This window comes from Lipophrys pholis (genome assembly GCF_963383615.2).
Source record: "Lipophrys pholis genome assembly, chromosome: 20".
NCBI classification, from domain to species: Eukaryota; Metazoa; Chordata; class Actinopteri; order Blenniiformes; family Blenniidae; genus Lipophrys; species Lipophrys pholis.
Window position 1 is genome coordinate 23797859 of NC_137648.1, and position 23623 is coordinate 23821481.

General features: G+C 42.5%; 1 protein-coding gene across 2 annotated transcripts in view; it reads left to right on the forward strand.

The window, feature by feature from the left end:
* The first annotated feature begins 6800 nt into the window (after positions 1-6800).
* The window catches only part of snx7 (sorting nexin 7), a 47555-nt gene continuing 30732 nt past the window's right edge, over positions 6801-23623 (forward strand). The window contains exons 1-3 of one of the 2 annotated variants that reach the window (XM_080489769.1): positions 6801-7016; positions 15006-15194; positions 15754-15864. In XM_080489769.1, coding sequence (XP_080345895.1) covers positions 6933-7016; positions 15006-15194; positions 15754-15864 — 384 coding nt within the window. In that variant the 5' untranslated portion in view covers positions 6801-6932. The remainder of the gene's footprint in view (positions 7017-15005; positions 15195-15753; positions 15865-23623) is intronic. The other variant, XR_013936398.1, reaches the window with a different exon arrangement.

The window sequence follows — 23623 nt, forward strand, 5'->3', positions numbered from 1 at the left end:
CATTATGCAGATGACTGCTCCGTCGGTACACGGCTCCCTCGTGTCAGTCCGCGCTGGCGCTTTGTGCTCTGACACTGGAGTCGTGGAGGCGACAGACAGTTTGACTGTGCAGCCGCGTGTTGACAAGCTGACGGTGATACCAAGCGTTGCTGCAGGACTTCAGTCAGGATAGTTTCAGGTGCCGGGTGGTGGCTGAGCAAGAACTGCAGCAGCACAGTCACGCCGGGACACGTACAGATTCCTTTATTTTTACTACACATGTGAACGCATGTTTTCTCATTAATGAACACATACAAATAGGAACAGTTGTCGTTTTATGAAGAACTGCTGTGACTTTGTGGGATGGGCGGAGCTTGTCCTGGATGGTGTTCTGCTCTCTGTTTCCCCTTTGTCTTAATATATTTATATTGAAAGGACTTATTTAGAAAAGGATGAATGTATCCTCCTCCCACAGTGAGCACTGCTCCCTCAGCAGCAGTGTTGCCACAGTTACCATGAAAATGTAATCTGATTACTGATTACTAGTTACTCTTTACAAAAGTAACTTCGATACTTGACTAATTACTTGTTTAGAGTTAGATTAGAAGTTTTTTTTTTTTTTTTTGTTAATTTCAGCAGCTGCTGACAACACCCCCATCGTCTCAACATGAAAATGAAAAATCTTTGACCTTCATTCTTTGTTGTATTTCTATCTGACTCATGGTTTTATTGTTTACTACTACTGGTATTTATTTACCCTGTGATGGAGTTGAAGTCTGTTGTTGCACTTTTTATCTATTTGCACTTCCTGCTGTAAGCTACCATTTAATTGCCCCCTGGGGACAAATTAATTATTTCATTGATTGATTGAGTGATTGATTGATTGAGTGATTGATTGATTGAGTGATTGATTGAGTGATTGATTGATTGAGTGATTGAACAAACGGGGGACGTCCAGCCAATATATCTTTATACTCAGGAAAATTACTAAAATAGTGTAACATCTCTGCAGTTGTGTTCTTGTTTCAATGTTAAGGTTTATTGATGATGTTTGTGAGTTCTGATTCTCTTGTGTCGCCTGAACGCACCGTTAGAGCGAATTGACCTGTGATTGGCTGACAGCGGAGAAGGGGGCGGGTCAGGTGAGTTTGCGGAGCACGGTGGGGAAACTGCCTGTGTGTGTGTGTGTGTGTGTGTGTGTGTGTGTGTGTGTGTGTGTGTGTGTTTGGAGGAGAACAAGGCGGCTGGTTCAGTTTAATAATAAAGCGTCAGGCAGGGCGGAGCCAGACGGGGCAGGGTGGAGCCGGGCAGGGCGGAGAAGGGAAGACCCAACTCTTTCGTGCGTACATAAGATAAGATTTAAGACTATTTAAAGTTTAAACATGATACGGTTCCAGTTGAATTGGATTTGGTGGAAACTGACAAACATGTCTATTTTTGGTGAAAGTGATCCTAGACCCCTGCCCAAATAGAATTTCTCCCACCCTCTGGTGAAGATATCCAGAGGTGAGCAGTAGAATTCTATTCCTTACATGGTTCATAACATGAGTGATAACAGGTCAAAGAGTCTCCTACCATTCAGAGCTTCAGGTCCACAGTTCTGACAGTTCAGACTGAAGCTCCTCCAAAGCTCTGATTATTGCATGAAAGTGTAGGTCTTATCATCTTTCATCCCATTTCCCTGTTTAACAGTGTGAAACCTGCGGCTGCTCGACAGGAAGAAGAAAAACCCTGATTGGTCATTTAAAAGTCACCGTGTGCAGCTCCTCAGCCACAAACTGACTTCATTGAAGGTGATGAGACAAGAAGGCAAGAAAAGAGCGTTCACACACACACACACACACACACACACACACACACACACACACAGAATCTCTCTCACACACACACACACACACACACGCACACACACACACACACACACACACACACACACACACACACACACACACACACACACACACACACACACACACACACACACAGAATCTCTCTCACACACACACACACACACTCTCTCACACACACACACGCACACACACACACACTCTCTCACACATACACGCACGCACACACACACACACACACACACACACACACACAGAATCTCTCTCACACACACACACACACACACTCTCTCACACACACACACGCACACACACACACACTCTCTCACACATACACACACGCACACACACACACACACGCGAACACACGCACACACACACACACACACACACACACACACACTCTCTCACACATACACACACGCACACACACACACACACATGCAAACACAAACACACACACACACACACACACACACACACACACACACACACACACACACACACACACACACACACACACACACACACACACACACACACACACACACACACACACACACACAGTAGGGATTCTTACCTCATAATAATCACTTGCTACCATTCATGTTGTGTTTTGGCAGTTTGGTTATCAATAATGATTAATATTGATCAAAGACAGTTATTTATTATTTTATTGAAAATGTAATCTGATCTGTATCAGATACCTCGGGAGCACCACCTGGTTAACAGGAAATGATAGCCAGTTCAGTTCCATCAGTCTCATAAGATTTACTAAACAGTTCATTTGGAATTTGAATTAATAATTAAATTAATTACAGTCACCAGAATTAACAGTAAAGCTTGAAGGAATTTGGAGTTCTGGACACAGAAGAGTCGACATTTCATTCACCTTTGTGCAAATTAATAGAACAGCAAGTATGATTCAAAAAATTATGTTCATTTACAATGAAAACTAATAAACACAGATTCTAACTGCCTGTATACAGCGTGGTGTGTGTGTGTGTGTGTGTGTGTGTGTGTGTGTGTGTGTGTGTGTGTGTGTGTGTGTGTGTGTGTGTGTGTGTGTGTGTGTGTGTGTGTGTGTGTGCGTGTGTGTGTGTGTGTGTGTGTGTGGGGCCATTTTCCAGTTCTTAGAGCACCAGTGTGTACTCGCATACATCATGAGTACACTTGCAGGGCGTCCTCAGAAGTGCTGATCTCCTCTGGGATCTCTTGCCAAATGCATTATGGGTAATTTGCCTTCCCAGGCCTACACAGGTCTGTGTCGATGCGTCCTCGATAAAGTGGGCGGAGCGAGGACACATCCGGGTACTCCATGTGTGAGAAACGGCCTCAGAATTGGGTCAGTACTTGGTCTCCCACTGATGACGTTTCACCGGTACACGAGTACACGGGTACACGGGTATGGACAGTATGGGTACTGGAGAACGGCCTGTGTGTGACCTGGGACGGAACTACAAGACAAGATGGCGGATCACAATAAACTCCATTCAGAATGGAGGTTACCAGAGAGGCTGTCCTCGGTCTCCACCAGGTGATGGAGAACAACAGAACATGTCTTTAGCCTCCACTTCCTGTGTGTCTCTGTTAAAGGAACATTTCTAACATGAGTTGATGTGAAGGTGATTTACAAGATTAGCATGCAGGTCCTGTGTGTGTGTGTGGCAGAGCTAAGGTTGGTTTACAGGTTGATAACTACTAATATCATTACCAATAGAACTCAGTTACTCGTACTAGAACTAACACAGTTAAAAGTTAAGCAGGTGTGTGCAGAGCATCATGTTTAACTAACTGTCATGCCCAGTTGTTGCCACGTTCTTTATGTAATGAAGGAGTTTGGTTGGTGGAAGCTGCTGGCCTCTGTGGCAGTGAGCACCTCCGCCAGGTCATCTGCAGTCGTCCCCTGTTCCACTTACCTCCACGACGACTCCACCTCATCTGGGTGCTGGCTGGCCGGCGTTCTGGGAGGCGCAGGATGTCACCTGCCAGAGAAAGCCTCCCTGATGATAGTTCCTATCAGTGGCAGCTGGCCAGTAGAGGGCGCCAGGGCGCCACCCTCCCTGGACCCACAAGGAGAGAAACAAAATATGAAATGAGTTGATAAACTGTAATAATGTCCAAAGTGCCGATGCCAACAAACGAGAGATGGGCCCTCGAGTGTATTCGCTTCATTTTCTACAGATAATCTTCAATAAAAGAGGATTTCTTCATTCCTCTCTTGTGTGCGGGGCAGCCTGGGCGATGTGAAGAGCGCCCAGAGGAGGCGGGGCTTATTAGTGCTTTTAAAGATTACTGATTATCACTACAAGTCAATGACATGAAATTCAACCAATCAACATCATTTCATGTCTGAGACTTGGCCAGACCTGCTCAGTGATTGGCCTAAAGTCTGTTCTCATTTGTTCTGGCTTGTTTCTAGGAGATGTTGAGATGAAGACAAGCAGTGGGTCTCTGATTATTAACTCTCTTCTATTGTCACTTCTCTTCCAATCCACCAGTTGGAAAGAGAAATGTGTCTGAAACGCTGCATGAATTGTTGGTGAGAATCTACCTGAAGTTGTCTTGTTTCACTAAACTCAGACTAACTGTCATTTCCAGTAAACCAGCAACAAAACATTCATTTTCTAAAAGGGATTAATGAAGCTTCTGCTTGTATTTATTTACAGGTATGTTAATAAAGAGGTCTTAGTAAACGCTCTCTATTCACTATAGCTGTTTAAAAGAACTAAACATTTCATCACTGGGGGCCTCTCCATATAAAGAAAGCAGGATTGTTGTGATGTGGTTAGTAAACGTACTGTATTGACATGCAGTTAACTTTGGCTGAAACTAAAGAATAAGAGTCAACCTCAGAACTTCACCAGCAGCCGCCACAGGTTCAGATATTCCCAGTTCTGACTGTGGTTCCAGTTTTGGCTCTCGGGGCCAGAACCTCCCTGTGGCTTTGACAAGATTTGGATGTCAATGCAGCTTTTATAGCAAATGAACCTGAAACAATGATTCATTTAGTTTGGTTTAGCCTGACTGTACGATGGTTTAGAGTTCCTTCTGATTAATATTGGAAATCCTTTGACCGTTTATGGGACAATGTCTTCTTCTGACTGTTTGATTCGACTTAGCTGATTAATATTTTATTCCTCCTGTCACTGTGTTTCATTCATTGTTGAAAAAAAAGTTTTTTAGTGTTTTTCATGACAACTTCAAACATTACATTGCGTCGGTGAAAACAGTAGAAACCTAAACTTCACTAAATGTTTTGAATTATCAGGAGATGTCATTTATTGTCTTTCTTATTCTCTTTCTGCACTGAAGGCCCTTTGTGCTGTTCACAATTTGTTATCAATAAAGTTTGGCTGCGCCGTGAGCCGTCCCGCAAATGACGTCATTTCGTAAAGCTGATGTCACTCCCTGAGCCGCCGCTAGAATACACGCACCATCCTCCACAATAAAAGACTGAGTGAGAAAATGAACTTTGTTTTTTCCGTTTACAATTTAAAGGTGACGTGTAGATGTTTGTTGTGAACATCCTCGTGCTTCACTGAAGAAGAAAAATTGTTGCGATGATGATTAATTTGTTTAAAAAAACAAAACATAGTTACCTTTATAATTAGAGTAAAGTTAGATTAAAGTTACAATAAAGTTGCAATATAGTTTGAATAAAGTTTGAATAATGTTAGATTAAAATGTTTAGTTACATTTAAAGTTAGAGTAAAACTTAATAAAGTTAAAATAAAGTTAAAATAAAGTTAAAGTTAGAGTAAAGTGTGTAGTTCAATTAAACATCAGAGTAAAGGTTGAAAATATTAGAGTAAAGTTAGAGTAAAGTTAGAATATAGTTACAGTAAAGTTCATGTTAGATTAAAGTTACACTAAAGTTAGAGTAAAGTTAGAGTAAAGTTAATGTTTGAGTAAAGTTAGAGTAAAGTGTGCAGTTCAATTAAACATCAGAGTAAAGGTTGAAAATATTAGAGTAAAGTTAGAGTAAAGTTAGAATACAGTTAGAATGAAATTAGAGTAAAGTTTGACTAAAGTTACAATAAAGTTCATGTTGGATTAAAGTTACTCTAAAGTTAGAGTAAAGTTTGACTAAAGTTACAATAAAGTTCATGTTGGATTAAAGTTACTCTAAAGTTAGAGTAAAGTTAGAGTAAAGTTAATGTTTGAGTAAAGTCAGACTAAAGTTGATGTTAGAGTAAAGTTAGAGTGAAGTTGGAATAAAGTTAGAGTAAAGTTAGAGTAAAGTTAATGTTAGAGTAAAGTTAGAGTAATGTTAGAGTAAAGTTAATGTTAGAGTAAGGTCAGAATAAAGTTAGCGTTTAGTCAGAATAAAGTTAGAGTAAAGTTAGAGTAAAGTCAGAATAAAGTTAGAATAAAGTTAGAGTAAAGTTAATGTTAGAGTAAAGTTAGAGTAAAGTTAGAATAAAGTTAGAGTAAAGTTAATGTTAGAGTAAAGTCAGAATAAAGTTAGAGTAAAGTAAGAGTAAAGTTAATGTTAGAGTAAAGTCAGAATAAAGTTAGAGTAAAGTAAGAGTAAAGTTAATGTTAGAGTAAAGTTAGAATAAAGTTAGAGTAAAGTCAATGTTAGAGTAAAGTTAGAGTAAAGTTAGAGTAAAGTCAATGTTAGAGTAAAGTTAGAGTAAAGTTAGAGTAAAGTCAATGTTAGAGTAAAGTTAGAGTAAAGTTAGAGTAAAGTTAGAGTAAAGTCAATGTTAGAGTAAAGTTAGAGTAAAGTTAGAATAAAGTTAGAGTAAAGTCAAAGTTAGAGTAAAGTTAGAATAAAGTTAGAGTAAAGTTAGAGTAAAGTCAAAGTTAGAGTAAAGTTAGAGTAAAGTTAGAGTAAATTTAGAGTAAAGTTAGAGTAAAGTTAGAGTAAAGTTAGAGTAAAGTTAGAGTAAAGTTAGAATAAAGTTAGAATAAAGTGTACACGGTGGCTCCAGAGCTCTTACTGTGGCCTCTGGAGGAAGTGCAGCGGTTGATCCTGACTGTCAGTTCAGTGGTTCGTGCCGTCCGACTCGGTGCAGTGGTTTCTGTCCTCGATCGGTGCAGTGGACCTTTAACCGGTGCCGCGGACTCGGACCCGGTGACCAGGTGTTGGACGGAGCTATGAGCGGACAGTCGGTCCCGGCGGACTTCTCGGGACACATGTTGGACCTGGACGAGGACGACGACCTGGAGGTTTTCTCCAAGGTAACGCAGATCATAGCGGCCGCGGACAGCCGCCTGTTTCCGGGGTACGTGGAGCCGCCCAGCCGCGGCCGGCGGCCGGTGGACTGTGGTCGGGGCTCGGTTCCCCGGCGGCCGTTGGCTTGCTCCACGCTACTCGGTGTTCGGTGGCCCTTGGCTGCCGGCTGGTTCCCGGTGGCCGCTGCTCGGTGCTCTCTCTCCCCGCTGCTCGGTGCTCTCTCTCCCCGCTGCTCGGTGCTCTCTCCCCGGGCTCACATTGCGCCCTGACCCGCTGACAGGAGCCCGGGTCAGTCTGTAATCTTTAACTTTGAGAGCAGTGAAATTCTTCTGACCTTTTCTACTTTCTGAACGTATTACGGCAACAAACGTCTTTCTCACAACTTTGATATATATATTGTGTGTGTGTGTGTGTGTGTGTGTGTGTGTGTGTGTGTGTGTGTGTGTGTGTGTGTGTGTGTGTGTGTGTGTGTGTGTGTAAATATGTGTGTATGTATATATATATATATAGGTCAAGTGGAAAGACAACGATTCATGGTTTTCAAATGTTTCTACAAATAGTAACCCCCCCCAGTCAATACTCTGTAGGTCCTCCTTTCACTGCAATCCCAAGTTTGTGAGGTTTGTCTCTCCCAGCTTTTACACACTGAACCTGTTTGTGATCCTCAGTCCGACTGGATGGAGAGGAGTTCAGCTGGATGAAGGTCTGGACTTGGACTGGTCCATTCTAGCACATGAACATACTTCATACTTTGTTTCCATTGCAGCTCTGCTGGTTGTGTCTGGTCATTGAAAAGCATCCCTACAGCATGATGCTGCCTCCACCATGCTTTAGGGTGGGGATGGTGTGTTCAAGGTCATGTGCAGTGCTGATTTTTTTTTTTTAAGAACGACGGAGAGAAAACGGGTCGTGTGGACGGCGTCTTAGTCCAAACAAATTCAGTTCCTTCCTCCATGTTTACTGTCTCTCCAACATGACTTCTGTCAAACTGTAGACAGGACTCCTTCTGTCTTTCTTCTTGTGTGATCGGAAGATTGCAGGCTCAATTCCCATCTCCACCTTTCCGCATGCTGAAGAGTCCTTGAGCAAGACACTGCACCCCAAATTGCTCCCTCGGGTGTGACGGCGCCTTGCATTGCTGCAGCCTCCATTGTTGTGTGAATGTGAAGTGCTTTGGGACTGCTCACACCTTCTTAAAGTGCCATATAAGTGAAGTCCATTCACCATCGGGTTCGTAGAGTTCAGACTGTCCTGTGGACAGATACTGGATCTCTGCAGCTCCTCCAGAGTGACCAGGAGCTGATGGATGCTCTCCTGACTGGCCCTGGTTTAGGTGGACGGCCATGTCTTGGTAGGGTTGCAGTTCAGCCAGCCTCTCTTCATTTTGGGATGATGGGTCGCTTGGTGCTCCCTGACATATTTGTTTATAACTTAACCTGTTTTAAACTTCACCACAACATTCTCCCTGAGCGGTCTGCTGCGTTCCTCCGTCTCCATGATTGTTGGTGTCTGATGAACGTGTGAGGCCTTCACTGAGCAACTGAGATTAGAATGCACTCAGCCGGACTCTATTTACGGAGTAGAGACTTCTCGAGGGTCTTGGTTGTACTAAATTTGATTTAGGCGTGTCGGAGTGGAGGAGGATGAACGCTTTTGGAAGACAGTGTTGGTTTTTATGGGGTTTTGTTGTGATTCATGACTGTCAAAGTTATTGTCTGTTAATCTGTGGTGAGGTGCGATCAAACCTGGAGTCTGACCAATGGAGGCAGGAGGATGTTTCACAGCTCCAGAGAGAAAATAGTTCACAAAGTAACCGAAAGATATCTGGTCTTCATCCGTCCTGCTCTGAAATGTTCATTTTCCTTACACCAAATAAAATTCACCTTTACATCAAGATTGCTTTTGGAGAACTTGAGGAATTGGAAACTGGCTGTAATCTGACTTCCTCCTGGTCTCGCTGTCAGTTTGTGTCAGAGACACCAAGCGAACACGAGCAGTGACGAACTAGATGCCGGGACACCGTGTGTCCAGCCCAGAGGAACAACAGACAAACAAGAGTCAAACCGCAGCGCTCGTCCTCTCACACTTTCCACTGACAAACACGCCTGCTTCCTCCTCTCAGCCTGTTGCTATGGCAACCAACGGACAATCACAAACTGCTTTTCACCAGAGGTCACGTGTGTGTGTGTGTGTGTGTGTGTGTGTGTGTGTGTGTGTGTGTGTGTGTGTGTGTGTGTGTGTGTGTGTGTGTGTGTGTGTGTGTGTGTGTGTGTGTGTGTGTGTGTGTGTGTGTGTGTGTGTGTGTGTGTGTGTGTGTGTGTGTGTGTGTGTGTGTGTGTGTGTGTGTGTGGATCTCTTCATCATCGTTACGTAGTTTTTGTGACCACCTTGAGCTTCATGGAGCCACAACAGCTGACTTCTAATTTCTTCTCGACATACTTTTAGAGGCTTCATGAAGTCCTCAATCTTTATATGGTGCTCAAGTTTCTGGGTGTTTACTTTTAAAACATTCATCTCCATTCAATATGTTTCCTGACAACAGCCAAGTTCTGACTCGCTGAAAACTGGAGAAACGTGTTTGAACTAAATCAATACTTTTATTAACTGAGAACAAATGTGAAACCAACCTAAACAGTGCGTCTGTGGTGGGTTTACTCCAGATGTGTGTCTGATAAGTTAAATAATGACTGAGGTGTTTGTCTTTGTGTGGGGAGATCGATGACTGGACGTCCCACGTTTGTAGTCGATTATTAATGCAGTCACTGGACAGAGGAGGCTTTATTGTTTTGGTGAATTGACCAAATATGAAGGAGGTACTAGGAGTTAATCAGCCAAGTAACAAGACTGGAGACCAGGGACATTCTCCTGGTCCTCCAGGATGCCCTGGAACAAGTTACAGAGGACAAGTGTCTCTGGAAATCAAAAGTTTGGAGCAAGACGTGCTTTTAAGTACTTCTACAAACCATCTCTGCACAGCCGAAGAATTGAACCCTTTTAAATATTTAAGACATGAACAAAAGGGAACACGGCGTCAAATTCATTCCGGAAGCACTTTTAAAAACAACTGATGTCGGCCAAAGCGCTGATCGGTTGAAAAACCAAAGATTTAAATCCCTGCTCCTGCCGGTTTCCACTGGGAACTCCTCTCTGGTCTCACGCTGGATCAAACTGCAGTTCAGCTCCACATTCATTAAAGAAATGAATGTAAAACTTTAAAGAAGTCTGGGCCCCCAGCTACAGCAGAAATCCTGAAAACTTCACCGTCACACATGATTCTAGCTTGTGGCCTCATTTAAAAACCTGCTTTTGATATTCCTCCGTCCATCCTGATCATCCCACCGTACATTATCTTGTTTAAATAAAGTGAATGAAAGTGTAAGAGATAAAATGATGTGAATAAAACCCTTCACATTGACCTGCTGGGATTATAAAACAGGCAATGTGGAGGCCAGCCTGAGAGATGAAGTCCTTTCCAAAGCTCTGGGGCAACGACAGCTGAAGATCCTTGACCCTTGAGTTTGAGTCTGGATTTTGATAAAACCACAGGAAGCTGGTCAGCAGACCTGAAACGTGATCAGGTCAAACGGATACGATGGAACGAGCTTGTTCAACATTTGAAAACAACCAAACATTTAGGATCAACTCCTGAAGATTAAACTCATTTAGGACCATGCAAGTCCAGCATAGCTGGGGAGGTTGGAGCTTCTCCTTTAAAAGCAAATGGATTTATGGAACATCTGCATACAAGAGGTCAGAGATGACATATTTTGGAAGAACCAACCCTAAATCAAAGTATGGAAAGTGTGAATAAAAGTGGGCTAAGAACAGATCCATGAGACTCCACAGTGCAGAGGCTGGAGACGAGACAGTCGTCTGTTCGACACGGGAAACTTGAGCAAGGGAAACAAAGAGAAGACAGAAATGGATTTGAACCTGGAGCTTGAAGGAGTTCAGGAGAGTTGCTTTGCTGCTTGGTACAGCCAGGTATACCGCGGGTGTATTTCAGCAAAAACACAGATATATTCGCTGGATTGGTAGAGCAGTCGTCTCCCAATCAGAAGGTTGCAGGTTTGAGTCCCATCTTTACAGCTATAACGCAGGTATAGTGCAGCTACTTGTTTAAATGATGTCCTGTAGTTGTTTAAATGAGCATATAGATCAGCTAGAACACATGTATACCGCAGGTGAAACACGGTATAACCTCTCCTTCTTCCTCCTCTGAGAACCATAAACTCCACCACAGTTTATTTAACAAGAATCTCCAGACAGACTTATTACAGGCAGACTTGTACTTTGTCTTCTTCAGAATTTACAACATAAAAGACACTTTTTCCTCACTGTAGTAAAAAGAACTGAAGCAAATTCAACGCTAAAGTATTTTCAGAGAAGTGCTTCTTAATGAGAGACTATGAAAGCCAGCGCACCACCTTCCTTATTTTCCCTGCTCATGATAACACGAGGAATGGTGATGTAGAAGCTGGAAGAACGTCAGGATTGAGCTTCGGTGTTGTTGTGGAGGCTGCAGGGCTGAAACGCCAGCATTGTGTGTGGGCGCCCTGCTGCGTTTAGAGCTCATGACCTGAGTTCAGTCCTGAAGTGGGACTGACTCAGGACTTTACTGTTTGTTCTCTGTACTTTCAGGGTGGTGGTGCTGACGCTGCTTCTCTCTGATTGTTTAACTGTCAGCTTCCTGGATCAGCTGATCCTCCCGACCTCGCTGCTCCGAGTTAAAGAGCCCAGGATGATTCTCAGTGAATTCGCCGTTCAGGCTGTGAGAGAGAGGAGGAGCCTCGAGGGTTAATCCTGTCCAGTGTTTTTCACTGAGCATATTTAGCCTCCATCAAGTCTTTGCCCTGTGCTCCACAGGGTCATATGACGTGCTACCGGCAACACTGCGTACCCGTACACACATTTTTCAGCAAATGATATTTTTTTAGGTCACAAAGTTTGCGTGGGAAGTGGCGTATGCATCTTTCAGGACCTATTTTGTGCGTAAGCAACCTTTATATATCACCTCTTCTCAGGTTTTGACGGCCGTCCAGCAGCTGGTGTTTGATTCTTTCAGTTTTAAAAGCAGATAGGTTCATTTATCATCTGCATGGAAGGAGATCCCATCGTCTGCAAGAAGCAAACCTGAGGAAACCATAATAAATATAAATATATCTGCTCTGAGGAGAGACTCCAGATAGAAGCTGTTGGGGAAACGGCATTACGAGTAGAGGTGAGCAGGTACATGTTGGTAACCGTGCTTCAGACACAATTGAAACACTCCTTTTTTTCTTTTTCCCCCCTTGTCCTGTTCAGCAGCTTGGGAAAACAATATGATGTGATCTAGAACCTTCTGGAGTCAGAACAGTTTTTGCTCTTGAACAGGAAGAGACCTGGAGTCTTCTCCTGCTGCTTTATTAGAAGATGGTATGGCTGCTGTACACGACCGGGGGGGAACGCTCAAAGAGAGAGAGAAGAGAGGAGAGGGAAGAGAAGAGGGAGAGGGGGAGGATTACATACAATACCCTTGTTGTACTACATATATTATTTACAGTTATCACACTGATCAAAATACTTTCCAACTGTTATTAGATTAAACCAGCCTGAGCAGCTCTATCTAGACAGTAACATGATTTTCTAGATCAACCAGCCTGAGCAGCTCTATCTAGACAGTAACATGATTTTCTAGATCAACCAGCCTGAGCAGCTCTATCTAGACAGTAACATGAAACAGGAACATGAATTTACAAAGAGGTGACAACAAAAGAGGAACATGATTTTGAGAGTTTGAGCAAATGATGATAGAGAACAAGCAACTAAAGCAACACCTTTCGTGAGGAGTGGAAGTGTGTGTGTGCGTGCGTGCGTGCGTGCGTGCGTGCGTGCGTGCGTGCGTGGTTTGTCCACTGTTTGTGGCCAGAACTGTTGTGGGGGGACCCGTAGCGACACCCCGGGGCCCGAGGCCATCGGGCCCGGACAGCGACACCCCGGCGGACAGCAGCCCCCCAGACCCGGATTGAAACACTCATTAATTAGTTTTCCTGGTATGGATTACTGAGGGATGCTTAGCTGAGTCTGTGTGTCCATACTTGGAATACACTGGGCCCATGTACGAGGTCTGTGCTGCAGCTGTCATGTTCTTCACATCATTTCTTGGATTTTTGCTTGTAATCTGTGTTTTGCTCCTCCTAAACTTTCTGTATTCCTCTGAAACTGTGATTTTCCTCCAGATTAGGATGTGAGCAAAAGTTTTGCTTTGTCCTCATGAATATTAGCCACAAAATGAAGTATTCATGTATCAGAAGCAGAATTTATCCCACTGTGCAGCAAATTACCTTTTTTTCAAACAGGTCACGGTTTTCAAACCTCAAAACAGTCGATTGTCCAGACATGTGGAACCTTACTGCTGAATCAGCAGATCCATGTTCATATGTTCATCTTCAAATGATCCAGAGAGGATAGAACTGATGGATTATTAGTGATACAGAGGATAGAACTGATGGATTATTAGTGATACAGAGGATAGAACTGATTGATTATCAATTGTGACAAAGTGAGTAACAATCAGTTTAATTCCAGAGTGAACACATAAATAGTGAGGTGACAGTCACAGTGAGTAGAGCTGCAGTGTGGATGTTCCAGTGTTAAAACTGATTCCCGTCCTCTGGAGGACACTGACTGTCTGTCTCCAGTCTCTGGGGACGTCTGTTCTGTTCCAGCTGCTTTTATTAGGATTTACAGTTATAAAGTACAAATATACTGAAGTGTATGAACACAGTAACAAAGTGAGTCTCTGGGAAAGTCTCATGTACAAAACAAACTGCAATTGAGATGATTTACCAAAGTTTACATGTAAAATAAAGAACTTATAGATTTTATATTGCTGATTTTATTATCATACATACGTAATACAGTTTAGTATATTTATACGTTGTGGCTGTAAATCCTGATAAAAGCCGCTCGCAGTACGGTCATGCGCTCAGCAACCACTGCTGCTGGAGACAGACGACCACCTCCACCCTCCTCCACCCTCCTCCTCCACCTCTAGTGACTGAGGATAAAACCCAAAGTCCACTGAGTCTTTTCACCGTCCCTCTTCAAATATTTAATTTAGATATTTAATAAACAGATAAAACTTTATCGTTCTGCTGTGTCTCCAACAAAATGTCTCCTTCCTCTACGACACTCTGACACACGGTGGCGTCACTACCATGAGGCTGTTATGGTGTCCAGCGGTGGGCTGGGGTGCTGCCCCCAGGGACGTCACTCTCCTCTGGCCTCCATGATGTCACTCTCCGCTGGCCTTCATGATGTCACTCTCCTCCATGATGTCACTCTCATCTGACCTCCATGATGTCACTCTCCTACATGATGTCACTCTCCTCTGGTCTCCATGATGTCACTCTCCTCCATGATGTCACTCTCCTCTGGTCTCCATGATGTCACTCTCCTCCATGATGTCACTCTCCTCCATGATGTCACTCTCCTCCATGATGTCACTCTCCTCTGCTCTCTACCTGCAGAACAGACTCTTCTCCTCCACCTCTACAGTCTCTGATCTCTCGGTGACTCTCTCACTATTTCCAGCGATGACGACGCGCTGTAGTGATTGCACTACTGTGACACCAGATAATATCATCCCCTGACCTCCACCTCCTCCATCACTATTTCGGTCTACTTCGTCTTTTCTGTCAGGATTTAGCATCAAATGCCGGCGATCAACAGGCTGATTGAGATGTAAAAATATTGACGAGGCCCTTTGCTTTGACCATTTATGGTAGAAAGTGGACGTGTTGGGGGCGGGGCCTGAAGTGTCCACCTTCCAGGTGGACTGGATCTAGAAAAAAAAAATACTGTGCAGATGTGAGATGTGCGTATGCACGTTTTTATAGATCTCAGTTTTTTGGGGTGCTCACCATTTTCAGCTTTTGGGCGCACAAATATTTTTAGTAGGAATCCTACGAATGTTTTATAAGTGAGGCCCCTGTTCTTTCTCTGTGGTCCAGAACACCTCGCTGGCAGACGGAAGCCCGATGCCCAACTCTCCCAGCTCCATGGTCAACCAGTACCGACTGGAGGAAGATGAGGAGGAGCAACAGGATGCCATCGCCAAAGACATCTTCATCACTGTGGACAACCCAGAGAGCCACGTCACCGCCATCGAGACCTTCATCGTGTACAGAGTCGTGACCAGGGTGAGCAGGTCCACGATTTACTTTCTTCTGTGGAGACACAAAGTCAGAGCGATCCAGAGCAACATCAGGCATCGAGAGAACAGATAGTCCTGTAAGATAATGTTTTAGAAGCAGAAAGAGAGGAGAAGCAGCTGAGAGTTTGAGAAGTACCAGCCTGAGATGGAGAGATGACTCCAAAACGGATCTTCTTGTGTAGCGATGCTGGTCTTTCAAAACAAAGCAGACTAGAACCTGGTAGAAAGCAGACTTTCGCCAACGCCACATCTGTTTGTGGAACCAAGTCAGCATCACTAACATGTTAGCTGTTAGCTCATATCGATGCCAACATCACTAATAGCAACATCACTGTTGGAAACACTGAGCGGAGGAACACAGACGAACCACGACCACGTCCATGCACTCTCACTGGTGTTTCTAGATACTTGCCGAACCGAGAGGTTAGCTGCGAGCTAATGGATGCTCTGTGATGAAGATGATCTGTGATGATGTGATGAAGATGATCTGTTCTGAAGCTGCTCTGTGACGATGTGATGATTCTGATCTGAACCTTCTCCTCCAGACCACACGCAGTGAGTTTGATTCCTGTGAGTACGAAGTGCGTCGCCGCTACCAGGACTTCATTTGGCTCCGCAGCAAACTGGAGGAAAGCCACCCGACACTCATCGTCCACGTATGTATGGTCACAGCATCCAACCCACAGCATGGTGTTCCTGCTCAGTAAACACTGCACATCTCACTGAGGACATGAGCTCCACATCCAGCAATCCTTTGGTTCCATTCAGCCCAAGTCCTCCAGGTTTGATCTGTTTAGAACCAGAAGCACTCAGATATCAGATCACATAGAAGAAACACACTCACTGATGTTCATCCATTAAAGAAGGTCATTGAATTAACTTTGTTTTTAGGGTTGGGGGTGGCATCATTTCTACTCTGCTGTCTTCTTTCTGGCTTTATATCGATATATTTAATGTTTCCACTTTCACGTCAGTAATTCACAGCTTTCTTATTTTCCACTGAAACAAATTTAAGATCCGTTTTAATCCCTGACTTATGAACATTTCAGTCTTCAGCATCTTAGGCTCCGGTTACACGACAAGGTTGAACGTGACAACACCTAATCCGTTAAAAAAAGCAGTGCGTATCCACTGCAGCAGCAGACACACTGACAACTATGTAGTTAGTAAGCCGGGCCACAGGAGGGCGCTGTTGCTGGATTTTCTAATGAAACCACACAGACATTTGTGCAGAGAGCAATACGCCATAAACGTGGAGAGGCTGCCAGTGGGGAATCCAAGATGGCCGACAATATGGCCATTTCTAGTGATCCCCGCCATTTTGTTCTGCCATTTTGTTCCGAAGCACCATCCCAGCGCCACTGTCAGTGGGGGGCAGGAGTACATGATCCGCAGCGCGACCGTACTTCTCTAAAATTGAAACCCCACCAGTGCGGTATCAAGATGGAGGCTTACGGGCGCTGACATACTTGTTTGTGGTCCCAACATACTTCTACATGGTCGCCGCCATATTTAAAAGGAAAGATGATGTCAGTGTCTTCAGTTACATCATGGCTTCATGGATCATGTTCAGTTCTCCGAAGCACAAGTACTGGAAGGTACATCCAGGTAGATTTTATCTGAATAAAGCTCAGAGAGTATTTATAAGGTCCAGAGCCAAGTGGATTGAAGAGGGAGAACAAAAAACCTCATCATGATCCCCAAAAATATAAAAACAGACAAGAAAGAAGTAAATTCCACGCTGTCATGATGAATGGGGGAAAATGCTTAGAACCAAAAAGTATAGCCAAGGAGATCTTCAATTCCTTTAGCAAACTGTATTCATCTTCTTATTCTAAATTCAATGAGATGAAGAATCTGATTCCTGTAAATGATGAAATGTTTGTGCGAAGGAGGATTTGAACAATTGAAAATTCAACGTTTCATCCAAACACAGCCTCTGACTGATGGAATAACTACAAACATGTTATTTGAGGCAATAATGTATGGAAAGGAATTATTGATGACAATAATTCAAGGCAGAATTAAATGAATACCCAAATAAGGAAAAGGCAAATGATTATTGAGCAAACAAAGACCTATTACATTCTCGAATACAGCTTATAAAATACTTATATACCTCTGTATTGGCAGCAAGGCTAAATGTAGGTAGGTAGGTATAGCCAATATCATTAGTCTTATACTCAATCAGGATTCCTTAAAGGAAGATCGATACACAATAATCCATGACTGTTCTCACCTTTCTCTGTATTATTATATCCCTGTCAAAAAGGAAAACCAATATCCTGGAATCTGGATCTCTAAAGGTTTAGACCCGAGTGAAAGAAATAATGTTCATAAAACTCTTTAACTGCAAAAACATGTAGGATAGATCAGCTTAGATATAACGTTAGTGTTTGTCAGCAGTGTTCTTCCAAACGCTGTCATATCTCTTTGGAACCAGTTAATCAACATGATTTTAGTTTCCTCAATACATCTTTAACTTTCTTTGAAAAAATAAGCACCATTACATAAAGAAGAGCGACTCGGTCAAGAGATCTGAAGATAGAATAAAAGCAATAGATGAAGAAATGATGAATCTCTCCAGGACTACTGTCCTTCTCTGCAGTGTGACTGTACATCACTGCTGGTAAAGTTGTGTATATTTTGTCTGGTTATCCTGTACATATAGTCAATGTATATATTCTGTGTTACATTTACATTTCATATCACTGCACCTTTTTGTCTTTTTTTATCCTAAACTGTTGCTGAGCCATGAAAAGTCCCTTATGTGTACACTTGCTGTGTACATGAAGGATAATGAAGTTATTTCAGCAAGACACTGCAGCTGTAACCACAGTGAAGCTTTAGGGTCAGAGGTCAGAGGTCAGCTGTAACCACAGTGAAGCTTTAGGGTCAGAGGTCAGCTGTAACCACAGTGAAGCTTTAGGGTCAGAGGTCAGAGGTCAGCTGTAACCACAGTGAAGCTTTAGGGTCAGAGGTCAGCTGTAACCACAGTGAAGCTTTAGGGTCAGAGGTCATCTGTTACCACAGTGAAGCTTTAGGGTCAGAGGTCATCTGTAACCACAGTGAAGCTTTAGGGTCAGAGGTCATCTGTTACCACAGTGAAGCTTTAGGGTCAGAGGTCATCTGTAACCACAGTGAAGCTTTAGGGTCAGAGGTCATCTGTAACCACAGTGAAGCTTTAGGGTCAGAGGTCAGAGGTCAGCTGTAACCACAGTGAAGCTCAGGGTCAGAGGTCATCTGTAACCACAGTGAAGCTTTAGGGTCAGAGGTCAGAGGTCAGCTACTAAACTGATCTGCCTACACTTCGTTCATCCAGTGACAATGTGGCTGCATGAAGCAAAACAAATGACAAGAATGGAGAGTAACTAGTTACTTCAGCATGAAGGGAGTAAATGTCCATCACAAGCCTTCCACATTTACCCATGACAACTTTAAAAGAAGAAAAACACCCATAAATCATGTGAGTGTACTTTATTTTACATACAAGCAGAATTCTATGCAGAAGCCAGGATGTGAGGTGGGTCGGCCTGTGGCAGCGTGTGAGAACGTTCTCCCTCTGGCCATGATGACCTCTGACCCCGGCTGCTTGATCCTTCAGACATCAGGATGTCGATGATCTAAAAAACAGTGACATGATGCGTATTGATAGTTTAGCCAACCCGTCAACAAATCCAGCTTTTGTTGTGTAAATACTGTCCCACTGACTGAGATGTTTTCTTACCTGCTGCTCACTGAAAGGAAACATCCTCAGTTTGAGCTGCTGCTTCAGGGAAAGTGATGCTGACGACATCTTCCAGAGGTTTATTCTGTCTGAACAGACCCTCGACTCCATGACATCATCATGGAAGATCTGAAGACAAAGAGCAAAGAGAGAACATATAGCAGCTCTAGAGAATAGAACCACTAACAGCACAGTTAGTTTCCCTCACCTTGATCAGCTCTCTGGAGAATACAGTCAGGATCTCCACCCTTCTACACCTCAATCATCCTGCAGATTATAATCTGTTGTTAATCCAATAAAAGATGCAGCAGCAGCAAAGTTACTTTGATTAAAGTCAAAACTGTCTGGGAATTATTGTTCGTGTCATTTAACAAGATTAATCAGCCAACTGCAGACAAGATGTAGAATCAGTTGATGTTTTACTTTGACAATGTGATCAAACAACGGTTGATGGTTCAAACCCCTTTAGGAATGTAGTGATGTCATTTAAAGACACAGCGTCCAACACAAAGAGTCCAGAATAAATATCTCAGCCAAGTGCTTCAGTCCTTTCTGCCATACGACACACATCTATTGAATAATTGATAACTTGTTGTAGTACCTGGTGCTCTCACTCGTGGTGTTACAGCCACAGCTGGATGACTCATCCAGATGTTGGTGGGATTTTAACAAGCAACCAACATGCAGCCAGACTTTACAACGTTTACTCTGCTTCCATTCCAGCATTTCTGTGTCTGGAGAAAGAATCCTGCAAAACAAAAAATGTATTGACATTATTTTTGTTTATTTAATTTAAAATATATTAAATGAAGATATGGACAAAAAACGACTTAATGTGAAAGGATGAAAAGGAGAGAAGAACAATCTTATAGTGATCTGCCTCCTACACACACACTCATTATGAACCAATGGCTGCAGACAAAGCACTACTCTACCATCATCTCACCTGGCAGAGGCTGAAGAACCAGGTGTGATATAACTACTGGTACTCTCATTAATACTGATATAACTACTGCTCCTCTCATTAATACTGATATAACTACTGCTCCTCTCATTAATACTGATATAACTACTGGTACTCTCATTAATACTGATATAACTACTGGTACTCTCATTAATACTGATATAACTACTGCTCCTCTCATTAATACTGATATAACTACTGCTGCTCTCATTAATACTGATATAACTACTGGTACTCTCATTAATACTGATATAACTACTGCTCCTCTCATTAATACTGATATAACTACTGCTCCTCTCATTAATACTGATATAACTACTGGTACTCTCATTAATACTGATATAACTACTGCTCCTCTCATTAATACTGACATAACTACTGGTACTCTCATTAATACTGATATAACTACTGCTCCTCTCATTAATACTGATATAACTACTGCTCCTCTCATTAATACTGATATAACTACTGGTACTCTCATTAATACTGATATAACTACTGCTGCTCTCATTAATACTGATATAACTACTCCTACTCTCATTAATACTGATATAACTACTGGTCCTCTCATTAATACTGATATAACTACTGCTCCTCTCATTAATACTGATATAACTACTGCTGCTCTCATTAATACTGATATAACTACTGCTCCTCTCATTAATACTGATATAACTACTGCTCCTCTCATTAATACTGATATAACTACTGGTACTCTCATTAATACTGATATAACTACTGGTACTCTCATTAATACTGACATAACTACTGCTCCTCTCATTAATACTGATATAACTACTGCTCCTCTCATTAATACTGATATAACTACTGGTACTCTCATTAATACTGATATAACTACTGCTCCTCTCATTAATACTGACATAACTACTGGTACTCTCATTAATACTGATATAACTACTGCTCCTCTCATTAATACTGATATAACTACTGCTCCTCTCATTAATACTGATATAACTACTGGTACTCTCATTAATACTGATATAACTACTGCTGCTCTCATTAATACTGATATAACTACTCCTACTCTCATTAATACTGATATAACTACTGGTCCTCTCATTAATACTGATATAACTACTGCTCCTCTCATTAATACTGATATAACTACTGCTGCTCTCATTAATACTGATATAACTACTGGTACTCTCATTAATACTGATATAACTACGCCTACTGATGGAGAGAACCCGACCCCCGTATGGATTAATGACACATCGGATGCTATCAGGGGAGAGTCTCAACTACAAAACTACTGATCTGGACGATAAAACTAGAATCTTACCACTGCAGGTCCGCTGTCTTTGTTTACAAATGCATGAGCAGAAGGAAGAGGAGGGAGGCGGAGAGATATGTGCAGTAACAGCGCTCCATCACCTCCATCACCTCCATCAGTCTCAGCAGGAGGGAATAGTGACCGTGAAAGAATTTTTCCACTTTGGGAGCCGAGATAAAAACTTTGCCGATACAGTGGATCAGAACACTGGTGTCGTGTAAACGGACCCCCCAAAAGTGAAGAAAGTTTTGCGGATACACTCGTATTTGTTGTCGTGTAAACGGGGCCTTAAATGAACTCATCACAAAGTTTTGTTAAGTTACGGATCTCAATATTCATGTTTTCATTAGAAATATCAATAAAAATGGTACAATAATCTGCTCAACATACCTATAAAAGGGACAAACGTATGTATGTACATCATGTTTAAGTCATTTAAACATAATTACAGGACTGTCTCAGAAAATTAGAATATTGTGTTAAAGTCCTTTATTTTCTGTAATGCAACTAAAAACATGAAAATGTCATACATTCTGGATTCATTACACAGCAACTGAACTATTGCAAGCCTTTTGTCGTTTTAATATTGCTGATTATGGCATACAGCTTAAGAAAACTCAAATATCCTATCTCAAAATATTAGAATATCATGAAAAAGTATACTAGCAGGCTATTTAATCACTTGAATCGTCTAATTAACTCGAAACACCAGCAAGGGTTTCCCTGAGCCTTTAAAAACACTCAGCTTGGTTCAGTAAACTAAATCACAAGTATGGGGACGACTGCTGACCTGACTGCTGTCCAGAGGACCATCATTGACACCCTCCATCAGGAGGGTAAGACACAAAAAGAAATTTCTAAAAGAGCAGGCTGTTCACAGAGTGCAGTTTCAAAGCACATTCACAAAAAGTCTGTTGGAAGGAGGAAATGTGGCAGGAAACGCTGCACAACCAAGAGAGAGGACCGCAGCCTTAACAGCATTGTGAAGAAGAGCCGCTTCCAGAATTTGGGGGAGCTTCACAGACAGTGGACTGAAGCTGGAGTCCAGGTATCAAAAGCCACCGTTCACAGACGTGTCCGGGAAATGGGCGACAATAGCCGTATTCCCATGGTCAAGCCACTCCTGAACTCAAGACAACGGAAGAAGCGTCTGACTTGGGCTATGGAAAAGAAGCACTGGACAGTTGCAGAGTGGTCCAGAGTCCTGTTTTCAGACGAAAGCAAGTTTTGTATTTCATTTGGAAGTCAAGGCGCTAGAGTCTGGAGGAAGGCTGGAGAGGAGCACAATCCAAGTTGCTTGAAATCCAGTGTGAAGTTCCCACAGTCAGCAATGGTTTGGGGAGCCATGTCAGCTGCTGGTGTTGGTCCACTGTGTTTCATCAAGTCCAGAGTCAATGCAGCTGTGTACTGTACCAAGAGATTTTAGAGCACTACATGCTTCCATCTGTTGAAAAGCTCTATGGAGATGATGATTTCATTTTCCAGCATGATCTGGCACCTGCCCACAGTGCCAAAACCACCAGTAACTGGTGTACTGACCATGGCATTACTGTCCTCGATTGGCCTGCCAACTCCCCTGACCTGAACCCCAGAGAGAATTTGTGGGGTATTGTGAAGAAGAAGCTGAAAGACACCAGACCCAATAATGCAAATGAGCTAAAGGCCGCTATGGAAGCATCCTGGGCCTCCATAACACCTCAGCAATGCCACAGGCTGATTGCTTCCATGCCACGCCGCATTGATGCAGTAATCCGTGCAAAAGGGTTCCCAACCAAGTACTGAGTGCATTAATTGACATTTTCAAAAGTTTGATTTTGTTTTGCTGTTATAAATCTTTTTTTTTTTTACTTGGTCTGAGGAAATATTCTAATTTTTTGAGATAGGATATTTGAGTTTTCTTAAGCTGTATGCCATAATCAGCAATATTAAAATAATAAAAGGCTTGCAATATTTCAGTTGATGTGTAATGAATCCAGAATGTATGACATTTTAGTTTTTTTAATTGCATTACAGAAAATAAAGACCTTTATCACAATATTCAAATTTTCTGAGACAGTCCTGTACATGATTCTCTGTACTGTTAGTGGTGTTTTACTTTAGCCTGTTAGCCTAGCATAGCAGGTTTCTAAAGTTTCCGTTTCAACACTTTTAACACGTCATCAGAATGTCTGTGTGTTTCTGGAGTCAATATTTGGTTTGGAAGTTGGTTTACTCAGAAGGAAGCTGAAGAACAACTATCCTGGAGACGTTTGTCTCCTGGGAACATGAAACCTTTGTTCAGTTGGACGAATTTAAAGCTCTTGTCTCTCCCAGGTCTCATACAGACTCGGTTCCTCTCTATTAAAGATCACGATAATAAACTATAATGACTCTTCCTGAAGATTTCCTTTGTTTTGGTGGAGAAGAGTGATGAATACCTGATTACAACAT